The 14,507-nt window shown below is 41.8% G+C and overlaps 1 protein-coding gene across 1 annotated transcript in view; it reads left to right on the top strand.

The window, feature by feature from the left end:
* The first annotated feature begins 268 nt into the window (after positions 1 to 268).
* The window catches only part of Reck (reversion inducing cysteine rich protein with kazal motifs), a 70,266-nt gene continuing 56,027 nt past the window's right edge, over positions 269 to 14,507 (top strand). The window contains exons 1-2 of the mRNA XM_034502401.2: positions 269 to 399; positions 13,163 to 13,221. Coding sequence (XP_034358292.1) covers positions 13,198 to 13,221 — 24 coding nt within the window. The 5' untranslated portion in view covers positions 269 to 399; positions 13,163 to 13,197. The remainder of the gene's footprint in view (positions 400 to 13,162; positions 13,222 to 14,507) is intronic.

Here is a 14,507-nt window from a genome sequence, read left to right as displayed (position 1 = left end):
TCGGGACGGAGGCGTTCCAAAAGTGTCTCCAGCCTCTAGCTTCCCGTTTGAAAACCGCAGCCCACGAGCCCCAGGCCGAAGGCGACACACAGCTGGCCCCTAACAAAGAGCCAGGGTCCAGGGCGCGCTGCCGCCCCCCGGGAGGTTTTGGAAACTCTGAGCGGCCAGGGCGGGGCTTCGGAGAGCCGCAGCCAATCATCAGAGGTCCAAGGCGCCTGGGGCGGGGCCTGGTGCCAGCGGCTGCTGCGGCCAGGCTGGGTCCGAGCATCCAGCGGCTTCGGACCCGCCCGGCCCGGACATGGCGAGCGTCCGGGCCTCCCCGCCAGGCGCGCTGCTGCTTCTGCTGGCCGCGGCGGGGGGTCGCGGAGGTGACGGGGGGCCTGGCCCCGGGCAGCGCGGGTGAGTAGCCGCTGGAGCCACGGTCGGGGCGGTCCCGAGCGAGTGCCTCAGCGCTCCAAGATGGCGCGGAGCCGGGGGCGGGGTGCGCGTGCCCCCAGACCCTCGGGCGGCGGCCAGGAGCGTCGTGCTGGAGCGCGACCCGGAGGCCGCTCTCTGCCCTCGCCTTCTTCGCCCTGAAGAGCTTCTGAACCTTGGGGTGTTGACTTGGGTTCGAGGCCTTGCTCTGTCACCTCCCAGACAGGGGCCCCTTGCCCTGCCGGACCCTGATCCCTGGCCCGGGTCCCTGTCAGAAGGCAGGGAGGTGCCTGGGCTCCGGATTGCCCCGCTGGGCGGAAGGGATACGTAGGTGCAGCTCCCCTACTGCTGCCCTGTCAGTTGTTGTCACTTGTTAACTTGACTGGCTTGGCCTGAGTGGCGGTGAACATTGATTGGCTCCACAAGGCTGCCTGTCCGGTGCACTGTCGGTCTGAGACCCGGCTGAGTGTGGGGTGGGGGTCGGGGGGCTTCAGGAGAGAGGTGTGTTCTTGGGCTCTCTTAAAGCAGTTACTCCAGAGATGGATGGGAAGCTTGACCCCTTAGGACTGTTCTTCCTGCGCTTGCTCAGCGTTTGGATTTGACACTAACTTGTGCTTCCCGGGACACCTCGGACTGATAGGTGACAGTAAGACAGGAGCTCTAAGCAGTTTGAATTCAGGCAAACAGTTCAGAGGAGAGATGCGGGCGGGGCTTCATATGTACAGAGGAGGGTTGACATTCACCTAGAAGATGAGAAAAAAGCCGAGTGTCTACCTGTACTAGCCATCGAAAGATGACTGGGAGTTTTATGACAGAAGTAAGAAGTTTTTAAGAAAGCCTGTAAAGTTAAAATTAAGGAGTTTTGGTTGCTGCTTTATTTTTTTAAAGGCGGGCATTTGAAGAAGATTGTGTCAGGAACCTGGGATTAGTTAATTAATTGAATTCTAGATTTAACTATAAACTAACAAGGAAACCAATAGAAAAGAAACGATAGAGTACTGTGAATTCTTGGCTAATTCAGCTTATCTCTCTGTGTTTTAGCACAAAGATATCTACAGAATACTAGTTACCCCTTCTTATCCCACTGTTGTAGAGCAGGGCTTTTGGGGAAACTTCAGTAAGTTACTTAGCCTTAATCCTTTTTTACTTTAATATTCACATTCTTATATATGGTACCTTCTAGATCCGTGGTTCTCAACGTGTGGGACGTAAGCCCTTTTGGAGAGGATCCAACAATCCTTTACAGGCATCACCTAAGACCATCAAAAACACACAGACAGGATGATGATTCATAACAGTAGCAAAATAAAAGTTATGAAGTAGCAACGAAAACATTTATGAGTGGGGGGGGTGTCACCACAACATGAGGAGCTACGTTAAAGGGCACAGTATTAGGAAGGTTGGGAACCACTGTTCTAGATTTTACTAAGAGGATTAATGGAGGTATCTATGTATAGCATTTAATTCCAGCACTTGGGAGACAGAGGCAGAAAGATCTCTGTGAATTCAAGGCCAGCATAGGCTACAGACAGGAGGACATCCAGGACTACACAAAGAAACCCTCTCTTGAAAAAGATAAGATAGGTAGGTAGGTAGGTAGATAGATAGATAGATAGATAGATAGATAGATAGATAGATAGATGTGTGTGTGAGTGAATGTGGGTGAACGAAGCACACTACAATTGTAGCCCATCTAATTAATTCACAATAAAAGGGCCATGGCGTCCTTTCACAGAGACCCCCATTTGCTGAGGAGCTAAGAGAATGACCCCAGGTTAGAGTTTCTTTTTGGTTTATAGAAATGTTATATAACTGAATATGCTGAAAATAACTGAATCAATACACTTTAAAAGGGTGAGCTTCACAAGATGTGATTTATATCTCAGTAAAACCACTGTGGAAAGAACAAAAGGCTTGCTATTTAGCTTCATTCATAACACTTTGGAACACACTGGGCTGGTTATTTCCAGCAGCCCCCATCCATCGCTAAGACATCTGTGGCTTCATATAGTTTGTACTGTTCAATAAAAAGAGAAATTCCAAGTTTGATTGTAAATTGAGCCACCTTCCTTGTGCTAAATTCTGGGAGGCATATAGTGCTTGTTTCTTATGTAAAGGGCATTGAGTAATATAATGGACAAAAGCTTCCAGTGTGGATCTGTAGAAGGTCTGAAGCAGAAATTGAAAGCACAATTATTAAATTGTGTTTCAGTAAAGGCCTGGTTTGTAGTCTTGTCCAGGCGCTCTCATTTCTCTCATTATCCCCATCCAAGATAGTGTGCTCTGGTACAAAGCTTTCCAGGTCACTGACCCCTCCTGCAGTATCTGCCCTGACTATGCTGTTCTTGGGGTGGAGGTAAAAGAGTTTTGCAGCTTGCTCAGTGATTATCTCATTGGAGGATGGGAGAAGAGCCCATGTTGCAGGCCCAGGGTCTGTGTTTTAGGGCACCTTGGTGGCTCTGTTTCTATTTAAGATGTTTTGTAATAATACAAAAGAGAGAAAGATGTGTAACATTAAGGGCCAAGTTTCAAGGAGTTGACATTTGAGGGATTATGTAATAGCCTAGAATCCAGAAAAAGAATGTAATGAATTTTAAGTTAGAAAAAGGAAACGCCTATCTGGAGGAAAGTAATCAAAAGCAGATTTTCCTCCTCGCTGACTGTCTTGGCCCCTGATGTAGAAAGAGTCGGGGCTGGTGACAGCCCCGATTGGACAGCTTATCCTGGCATACAATACAGGAGTTCCTCTCTGGCATCCATCGACTTAAGCAGTCTTTCATTATTCCTTCTTTTCATTGTTTAACACTCCTAGAAGAAAGTGAGAAGATGTCAAGGAGAAAGGCTTTATTATAAACTGATTGTTAAAAGGACTAGACACATTGGCCTGAGGCTTATTTACTCAGGACACTCTGGCTGGTTATGCATGTCATGCCCCTGTTGTATGTACAGAGCTGGTGCCTTCAGTAGCGTACATTCTAGGAGAGGAGAATAGGTAATAAATGGATAAAATGATTTCTGGGTATAAGTCTGGTGTGAAGAAACTTAACAACCTGGTAACAGAACTATGTGAGGGAGAGAGTGTCTTATGCAGAGCTGACAGGAAGAGCCTCTTGGAGAAATGACACTTGGAGTGAAGATGGAAGCCAGCGAAGGTGCTAGCCGTATGAAAGGTGAGGATATGGCTCAGTGGTAGAGCATCCAGAATGCACAAAGCCTGAGTTCATTTCCCATCACTAGAAAGGGGGGTGGAGCAGAATCAGCAGACAAAGAAAAGTTCCATCTTCATCTATGTTTAAGTCAGATATTAGGAGTGACTGACAGCCCCTAGTATTTGTTAAGCTGATAATACTGTCAGAAACTACAGCCCATGCTATGATGTGGTATGCAACTATACACATGTTCCTTACTTTTGTGGGACTTACAGTTTAGTGGAAATTCAGACTTTTGATATTACCAGAGGTCCAAGTATAGTGGCCCCTGCTGGTAATACCAGCACTAAGGAGGTGGAGAGGCAAGAGGATTTCAAGTTTGAGACCAGCCTGGGCCACAGAATGAAGCTGTCTTAAAACAAAACATGCAAATCACCAAGAACTGTAGAATGTCTACCTTGATGATACATGGTTTAATTAGTACTATTAGTATCCTTTTCTGTTCCAAATCTAAAGAATATATTTGAGGAAAAACTGATTTCGTCAAGCATGTAGCTTATGACATACATGGCAAATGCTACAAAGTTTGGAGATAACGTGAACATTGCCAAAAGCCAGGCAAGAGTACATGCCTATAATTCCAACACTCAGTAGACGGGAATTGGAGATTGTGGATGCCCACCTGGGAATATAGCAAATTTCAGGCCATCCTGGGTTTTGTGGAAGGAAACTATCTCAAAAGCAAGGGGGTGGGTTGGCACACAACAGCTAACTAGAGGTAGTTCAGCAAAGTGCCTGTCGTGCACAAGAAGCCCCCGAGTTCAGACCTCTACACTCACATAAAAGGTTGTGGAGCAATGTGCCTGCAATTCCAGCACTGTGTCCTGGGTATGTGTATGAAGAAGAGGACCCCTGGAACTCACTGATAAGGTCCAGACTCAGTGAGAAACTATCTCAAAAAAAAGGAAGAAGAAGGAGAAGGCAGAGAAGAGGAGGAGGAAGAGGAGGAAAAGAAGACTGAGAAAAACTCCAGACATCAGTCTCTAGTCTCCACTGACATGTGCACCATCTGTGCATATGAACATGTGCACCGGCTGTGCATATGAACATATACATGATTTTTTTTTTAAAAAAGCGGGATAAAAAAAAAGCGGGATGTGATGGTACAAACTGAATACTAGCACTTGGAAGATAAAGACAATAAGATCAGGAATTTAAAAGTCATTCTTTTCTATATAGTGAGTTGGAGGTTAGCATGAGGTATATGTAATGCTGCGTCAACAGAATTCATATATATGTATATATATATACATGCATATTCATATATATACACACATATATATATATATATATAATATTGAGAGAGACATTCTAACCAAGAAATATTTCATTGGGAACTAAATTTCATATCATTAGATCCCATGTTTATAATGGGAGCCCTGGAGAATACTGACAAATGGTGTCTAAAAGAGTCTTCATAAGAGTCACCCTCTTTTTTTTTTTTTTTTTTTTTTTTCATAATAACAGATATCTGGGTTAAGGTGCTTTGGATACTAAGGACCAGAAACAAGATGGCTGACTGTGATCAGGGGCCAGTTATGTAGCCTTGAAGTGAAAGTTGGATGCACCGACTTTCACTCTTTACCTTCCAGAGGGCTAAGGAAAGTGGAAAATAGTCAAGAAGCAAGACTGCATTGGAAAGTTATTGTCTGCCTCGATGATGATCACTGTGCATTTCTTAATGCTTCATCTGTGTCCCCAGTTCAAAGTCTCCTGACCCTGTAAGCTATCAGTAGCGGCTTCTTACCTTTTGCAAACTTGATTGACTCCAATTTGCATAGTTTTGTTAAGCTGTTTTCTGAATTAAGAGTGTGTCACCATAATGTACTGGGATGAAGTGACAAAAAATATCCTGTACTTCTTGTTTGTTAAAGAGGCATTATATGGGGCTGAAGGGTTGACTCAGTGCTTAAGGTCATTTGCTACTCTTCCAGAGGTCTGAATTCTGTTCTCAGTACCCACATCAAATGGCCCAAACCTTCTCTAACTCTGGTCCCAGGAGATCTGACACTCACTTTGGGCCTCTGCACGTACCCACCTGTATATAGCATACAGACAAAACATGCACACACATAACTAAGAAATAAAAATAAGCTTTGAAAAAACACATAATTAACAAAAAGGCTGGAGAGATGGTTCATTGGCCAAGAGTACTGACTGCTCTTCCAGAAGCCCGGGGTTCCATTCCTAACACCCATGTGGCTGCTCACAACCACCCACTTAACTCCAGTCCCAGGGTATCTGACACCCCCTTCTGGCTTCCATGGTCACTGCACAAACACAGTACACAAACATAATGCTTACAAAACACCCATACACATTAGATATATAAATTTTAAAGGTGTATAACAGGCTATATTATTTTTTTTTAATCAGTGAGTAGTTTTTTAACTCAACAGCATACCAGAAACTTACGTCAGTCTGGTACCAAAAGAACTCACATGAACTAACCAGAGAAAAGTCAAGGGTTAAAGGTTCCATTCTGCCACTTTGAATTAACCAGAAAATTAACGACTAGATTAGAGAAGAAAGACTTACTTTGGTCCAGGGTGTAGTAAATACACTTTTTCCTCACAAAGCAATTACATTTTGAGGAAGGGAAAACTAGGAAAATATTTGGAAATTTTAGAGGTCAACCAGTAGGAAATAGACAGCTGATTAAGAGTGACATTACCTCATCTTTAAAAATGGGGAGGAAAAATTAACATGGAAGTTCTATTGATGTTAGAACCAAATGAGATCAGTGTTGACAAGCAGTGTGGACGATCTGTAATGTAGAAACAAACAAAGTGTGTGCCTGTTTACACGTGTGCAGACAGATGCAGCAGAGTGACGACAGTGTTGATTGTGTGCTGGGTCTATGCTTAAGCACTTTTCACGCTCCCTTGGCTGATAAAATAGATACATAAATGCATATACTTGAATATCTGTATGTCTTTGTTTTGGAGAAACTAGAGGAGATTTTTTAATTTTAAGACAGTCTCTCATCGTAGCCCAGACTTGCCTCCAATTCATGATGCTTATCACTGGGCCTCCTGGGTGCTAAGGTTCCAGAGCTGCTTATGTGTTTTTTATAAGTTAAAGTTACAGTTGTCATTTAAATATTTTTAGTGGTTATCACTTTCTAAGTTATATTAAAATCAAACTTTATCGTAAAAGATTCCATGTACTAAAAATAAGATAGCAATTGGTCTTTTTATTTATAATTTCAGTATTTAGCCCAGATTTTAGGGTTTTTTTCTTTCTCAGTAGTAGGATAGATATGAATATATTTAGTTATATACATATTCTGCTTTAACAGTTCTTTGGGATGTTTTTATTAGAGAGCCTATTTAGCAAAGAAAACAGGAATGGCTTTGCAATGACAAAATTGAATTTTAGCATTTGGGAAGCTTTTGTGGCAAAATCCCTTTTAATTTCCAAAAGCCTGTAATTCTAGGGGTATTTATTTTTAGATTATGGCGTGCCTTTGCTTCCTTAACTGCTAGCTGGCCTTAGCAATTGCATTTCCCTAATGTATCTAGAGCATGCCTGCTGCTCACTTGCCCCCGGTTTGCCTGTGGTCTCTTCCAGCAGCAGCTGGGCCGTAGTGTTTCAAGTTATTGGATAATTCTGCTTGAATATTTCTAGGCTACACCAATTCCTTCCTAAAACCAGCAAGCATGGCTCTTAGCAATTCCCTGTTGGTTTTCATTAATTTTATAATCCGAGTTTTGGACTGAAACTCGAAGATGACATCTGTATCTCTTCAAGAGGGTTAGACCGGTACTCTTTATTCTTGTGTCAATATCGGGTTTTATCTTCACCTCTTCCCTCCTTGTCCAGTTCCATTTTATGGCAATGCACACGGTTTTAAATGGCAACAAATTAGGAGAACAAATAGGCACACTAGAATCAAAGTATAAAACAAAAAGTTTCTGGAGCAACTTGCCCATAGAAAGCACCAGCCAGAGCATGTTTCTTTTGTAGTTGTTGATTGGCTTGTGTTGTTTTTGCTGTCCCTCATCCCTGTGCCCCAGTTATAGCTGAATGATGACCCAATTAATCCTCCTTAATTATTCTAAAAAGATAAAGGCCTTTAATTACTTTAATTGCATTCAGATTTTTTATATTCTTAGTGAAGGCATATGAATGGAGTATATATATAAACATTTATTTCTTGAAAAGGATGTGATGTTAAAGATTATAACAAGTTTTTATTGTTTAAGAGTAAAAAAAAATTACTAATATAGTAATGTCTGCTGTTTAGAATCAGCAGGGCAGTGTGATGGGGCCGCGGCCCTGGGCCTGTTGCTGGAGGGTGGCAGTCCTCCCAGGGGCGGAAATGTACGATTAGAGAGGAATGCTCGGTTAAGAGGGGAAGGGGTTGTTACTGGAGGACTTCAGGCTGCCCTCTTTCATCCCATTTTGTCAGAAGTACCAAAAAAAGCTTTTGGAAAAGCTAGAAGGAAAGATGGCAGAATGTCAGCAGAGGCTGTGGCGGACAGTTGGAGCAGAAATCATTTTCCTTTTCATCTTTATTTCAAATGTTGTGGTTTCTTTCTTTTTTGTGTATAATTTTTTTTTTAATTTTAGCTTTGTGCCAAAACAAAAACACAACTGTCACCTCAAAAGGATAAGCGGTCGTTTATTCTGAAGCCAAATAGAAGTGGCCATAGTCCAGGAACATAGAGTTAGGTTACCCCAAGTCCCATGTTCTAATACTGAACAAAGAAAATACTAAATCAAGGCACTTTCAGATACATTGGTGGAAACATTAAGTACGTGGGTTGAGCAAAGCCGAGTGAGTAACTTCTGCAGGCCTCAGATGCTGTCTGCTAGTATCCTTAGCCTTTTGATTGGGGAAATCTAGGATTTTGTTAATACATTCCAGAAAGTTACAGTGTAGTTAGGGGGCTAAAGATAGCACAAGATAAATTGTTATTAGGCTCTGGACCTGCAGTAGTCCAACCTCTCCTGTCATTAGTGAGACCATTGTTCAGCCTTGCAGAAGGGTCAGTTGAAGATGCAGTCTCTTTCTGGAAACTTCTTACTTGGAAGTCACTTTACAATAAATTTGACCTTCACTATTAAATATAAAATGGGGGAGGGTGCTCCTGTATTTATAGTTTAATAAAACCTCCAGTTGCTATGAGAGTTTTAATTAGAGTACATTCCGTGACTCTGTTTTAAATAGACCTTCCTTTGCTTCAAGGGCTTTTTTTTTTCCCCCCTAGGCCCAAATCAGACTCCTGTCTGCCTGGTTGTTTTCTTTTTATTAAGTCCCTGTTTATTGGGACCATATGTTACTCTGAGTTATCTCTGCTCCAAATCAGCTGGATTTTCTGCCCTCATATGACCTTTGTGTTAGAGGGCAGAAGAAAGTACCAGCTTCTACAGCACACCAGGTCAGAGAGGAGGCTTCCTTCCTCCCAGCAGGGCTGCAGACAGAGTCGTGGAGGGGTGTGGGGTGTGTGTGTGTGTGTGTGTGTGTGTGTGTGTGTGTGTGTGTGTGGGTGTCGTGTAAGAAAAGAGTGTATGTATGTATGTGTGTGTATAGACACACATACTTCCTTACATTTTTTATTTAGAAAAAGTTTGTGCCCTCAAACTCTCCACGTAATCCAGACTGGCTTTCAACTCCTTTCTGCTCCTTCTGCACCAGCCTCCAGATTGCTGGGATTGCAGCTCTGCACTGTACCACCAGGCTGAGTGGAATCTCTGTCAGACACTGAGCTCACAGAAGCTAGTCTCCAGTGCTGCGCTTAGTGGCCTTTGAAATGCCATCTAAGAAGATTTTTTCTTTTATTCACTTGTTTATTCATTCTTTTCTCCTCCAATACTAATCCGGAGTTCAGATCGCCAACACCCATGTGAATTGGTTTACCAACTCCAGCTTCAATTGGTGGAGGCTGAGGATCCTCAGAGCAAGCTGGCTAGCAAGACTAATCCTATCAACTGACTTGGGGCTTGATCAAAAGACCCCGCCTCAATAAATAAAATGGAAGAGCAGTTGTAGATGATTCTGACATCAGCCTTAGGTTTCCACATGCATCCACACATACATGTTCCTGCAAACATTCATACACATGCACACACACACACACACACACACACACACACACACACACACATCTTAAAAAGAAACCTGTATGAACATAGGTTTAAAACCCATGTTTATATTTGCCTTTTTTTCTCAGTTCTTAAAGGGACCAGTTAAAACAGTGACAGTTCCAGTTTAAGCCCACACAATAACACATCTCAATCCTATTATACCTTGTCTGTTTCACACAGAAGATAAATACTGTTACCTCCCTCTTCATTTAGCACTGTCTTTAAATCCTTTCCTTGGCCAGGATGTTATCCTGCTGCAGCAAGCATGTAGAAACTGCTTTTCATAAAAGGCATCGAACTCTTCACCCTCAAGGTAACATGAAAGCAAGATAAAGCCTGGCATCTCATCCTTCTTTTTGTGCCTGTCTTTCACTTTGGCTCAGACTTCGGCTTGGTTGTCACATTAATCACTCATAGAATAGCTATCTCCTTGATCCACCTCACTCCCTTTAAGGCTGAAGTCACAGAGATAAGCCATTGTCCTAAACCTGTAGGAGCAATCAAACTTAGCAGGACGGACTACTTTTCCTCTGCCTCTTGGAGCAGAAGTAATAATCACTGTGTAGGAACTAGATTGGTCCTCTTGAGCTTATGACAGCTATAACAAGTTCTTAGGACCCTTCTTATAAATAGAGCACTGAGGGGAGGGTCAGCCAGCCCACACCTTAACCAGGACTGCTTAATTATAAGAACCTCTTGCCCACTGCTTCAAGTCCTTTTCTGTTTGAAATGAAAGTTTCTATCAGTACCCTAAAGACAAACTTGGGGTCACTGGACCCCTTTTTGTTTCTCTTTCAAGCATATTTATTAGGTCTCTGCCTTTTCTATTACTGTCTCTTTAGTTGCTGTGTTAAGATAGGTGGCCAAGCCTAACCAGTTGGTTCAGTAGCTCACTAGAACAACTTAGAGCTTAGGGAAGTAGTATTCAAATTACTCTTTGAGGAGTAGCTCCAAGATAGAGTATAAGTTTCGTGTACAACTTCTGTCTTATATAAAGGATGTGAGCCAGAAGGACCAGCCTGATAAAGACTCACAAGGCCACGTCTGGGAGGAAGTACAGAGGTTTCTGTCCCTTCTTCTCAGAGAGTGTGTGTGTGTGTGTGTGTGTGTGTGTGTGCACTTGCGTATGTGCAGTTTAGTTTTTGAATCAGGGTCTCAACTGTGTAGCCTTGCCTGGCCTGGAGCTCACTATGTATGCCCAGCTGGCCTTGTATTCAGAGATCTATATGCTTCTGTTAGGATTAAAGGCATATGCCACCAGACCCAGCAGAATCAATGTACGTTTACATATGTAAAATCTCCCCAGCACATCAGTGTAGTCATCAACCAGAAAAGGTTCACTGAGCTTCTATGTCAGAGTTTTTATGTGGTTTCATTGTCTAGGATTAGCTGAATTTTTGGTCAAATGGTTGAATCAGTCCACATTTCCCTCCTCACCGTCAAAGATTGAGAGTTCAAGTTGGTAAATGACTCAGTCCCTAATTCCCTGCTTACAGTTCTCATCTTTCAGGCCTGGCTTGTCCCCATTCTGAAGCCATTGGATTACTTCATGTCATAGCAAAGGCACTCTTGTTGTTGAGGAAATTCCAAGGACTTGGAGTCTTCCCTCTCATGAGCTAGAACAAAGCCATCCAGATTCTTCATTGTACAACCTAACTCTGAATTGGAAAGAGGATGTGTGTACCTTCTTGAACTCAGCTTTGCCTTCACTGCTTCACACTGATAACAGTATTTTTTAAATTCCTAAATATTGTGATCAATGTGAATTCCACATCAGCTTCTAGCTCGTGCCACCTTCTTGAAACATTTTACTTACTTGATTTCTTGGTTGCTGTTCTAGCAGGCAGAACATGTTTTTGCTCCAAAGGGAATAAGAAATATTTTATTCTGAGCTAAATATGAGTGACCATGGCCCAGCAGCATGATTTCCCCTAGATGACATGGTCCACAGGGGAAAGACATCTATAGTCAGACAATAGAAGAAAGTAATAAATCAATAGTTTTTATAGCTGCTAGATCTGTGGATGGGGACTTCGGGCAGGTGGGCAGTAGCAAAGTGGGAAGATCTCTACTCTGTTTCAGATACTATTTTATTACACTCTTAATTTGGGAGTCAGTGAAAGCTGGTTAGTGCTCTGCTAGGTTGATACAGTCCAGAGATTTTACCTGATAGTCAAAAGGAAATCATGTCTCATACAGAGTTGGGTGATAATGACTCTTAAAGGGACTAAAGATAGCCCAAGATAATTGGGTTTACCACAGTCAGGAAGTCCTAATCAGTCTGTAGAATATTCAACTAAAGTGGCTTTCTCAGGGCACTTCTGGTCACTGTTCTTTCTCTTAGTTTTTTTTCTTCCTATATGTTGGCTACTTTTCTTCACTTAACACATTCAAAACAAACAAACAAGCAAGCAAATGAATAAGTAAAAAGAAATTACCTGAGATATTCGATATTCCAATGTTGGCTTTTTTTTAAATCTTTTTTTTTTTCTGAGACAGGGTCTCATGTAGCCCAGGCTGACCTTGAACTTCTAATCTTTCTGCTTTTTCATCCCAAATGCTAGATCACAGACAAGTGCCACAACACCCAGTTAGCAGGTGGCTCTCTGAGCAAGTTGGTTTTTAGCCTCCTGCCTTCTGTCTGTGGGCACCTGCCATTCCTTAGTCTTGTATGTCACTTAGTGGTTGACTTCTCCTGCTCTAGTGCAGCCTGTTTTCCTGTTGCTTTATGTATCTCGGGTGTGGCTGTCATTGGGATCTGGTGCTACATTTACTTTTTAGTAGAAACTCCCTAGATAACAGCATGTCTTTTCTCACCTTTTATACTCATGACATGCACATTTGGATCTTTAGCTAGGCTCTTAGCTGGATCCTAAGTTTTGGCTTTGGATTTTACCAGAGTTTCCATCTGAAAGTCCTATGGAAACCTCAAATTCAATAAGTCCTGAACAAAATTCACCACTGTAAAAACAAGTTAGTTTTGTGTTATAGTTAGTAAAATATTATCCATAGAGTAATCTTAAGGACTGAGAAATATATATATCAAGCTTAGTAAAAAATGTAATGCATAGAAAGTACACATTAAGTAGTAACTTTTTATGTAATAATACCTTTTCTTATATGACTGTCTTTCCTATTAGTTTCTCTAGGGTAAGGATCATATCTTCAAACCTAACACCCAAGTTGTAATAGATGCTCACTGAAGATCCAGTTAAAATGAGGAATGACAGCCAGCTGTGACACTGCATGACTTAGGGACAGCCTAATACCAGCACTTGGAGGCTGAGTCGGAAGGATGAGGGGTGTGGAGGTCAGCTTGTGTTAACTATCAGGAGGACCTGGCTCAAAAACAGAAAACAAAGAAGAACAGTCTACGGAGCAGTCAGTCCTGTTGTATAATCCTCTGACAGTTTAACAGTGAGACATCATGTTTCCTCTTCTCCTAGGTGCTGTGTGCTGTAATCATTCAAAAGACAACCAAATGTGCCGTGATGTGTGTGAGCAGGTGAGCTTGGTAATATTAGTGAATACAATTGGATAAGTATTAAATTTGCTTTTGCAAAAGTCTGCTGTATAATAGCTTACATACACTTTACACCACAAATAATGTGTTAACTGACATGAAGCCCTGAAAAGGGACACAGTATCATAATCCAAATCAATGGAAACAATCGGGCCACCCCAGACTGAGGGCTGTCCCTTGAAACAATAGCTTGTACTCTTAAGACATTTCAGTTATATTAAAAATTTCACTATTATAATGCAAAAAAGGCTAAAAATGATTCCAGATAGAATTAACTGATGCAACTTGACAGCCAAATGTAATCAATGATCCTGGAGTGAAAAAGAAGTTTTGTAACAAAAATTAGTGAGGCAAATTGGTGAAGCTTGGTTATAGCCTGAACATGAACTGATAATATTCTATCAGTGTTGTGATCCTGAGCTTGGTCACTGTATTGTGTTCAGGTGTGACAGAGTCCTTATTCTAAAGAGCTAAGAGTTAATTGGGGGTGCTTTTTGTTTGGTTGGTTTTTGTTTGTTTTACTGACAGTGCCTCCTATATCCCAGGCTTGGTATTGCCATTGTATATACCACACCTAATTTATGCAGTGCTGAGGTTACAACCCAAGAGTTTGAGCATGCGAGACAAGCACTCTACCTACTGGGCTACAACCAAGCCCATGCTAGGATATAGGAACAAATCATTTCGCTGTCCCTAATGAATCCTAAAATAAGATGCTGACAATAATAATATGTGCATATGCAGAGGAAGTTAAAGGGAATGTGATGTGTTAATAATTGGCAGACCTGTTGACACTGTGGATTCATTGTCTTACTGTCTTAATTTTTTTTTGTAGTTTGAATTTTTCTGGTTGAATATGTAAGTTCTATTGAGCAAGACGTCTTGAAGTCCTAGTTCCTTTTTTCACCTTAGGGTTTAGCCTTACGTATTTCTAGCCCTAGAACTTGAAAAAGAATGTTCTCAATCACCAGCCACATTTTTATTTTTAGTAACAGTCTGGAAATTATGTCATCTTCATGTTATAGATAAAGAAATTAAAATATAAAAAAAGTTAAAAAGCTTACCAAAGTCCTCACACCAGTGATTGGAAGAATAGCCACTGTGTGATTTTGAAAATAATTTTTATTTTTATATTTACTTTATGTTTGAGAGTTTTGCCTGTACGTATGTCTATGTACCACTTGCATGCCCAGTGCCCTCAGAGGCCGAAAGAGGGTGTTGAATTATTGGAACAGGAGTTGCAGATAATTGTGAGGTGCCATGTGGGT

Source organism: Arvicanthis niloticus, chromosome 5, assembly GCF_011762505.2.
Source record: "Arvicanthis niloticus isolate mArvNil1 chromosome 5, mArvNil1.pat.X, whole genome shotgun sequence".
Taxonomy (NCBI): domain Eukaryota; kingdom Metazoa; phylum Chordata; class Mammalia; order Rodentia; family Muridae; genus Arvicanthis; species Arvicanthis niloticus.
Note: the sequence above shows the minus strand (reverse complement) of the source record. Positions and strands in the feature narration are given on the sequence as shown.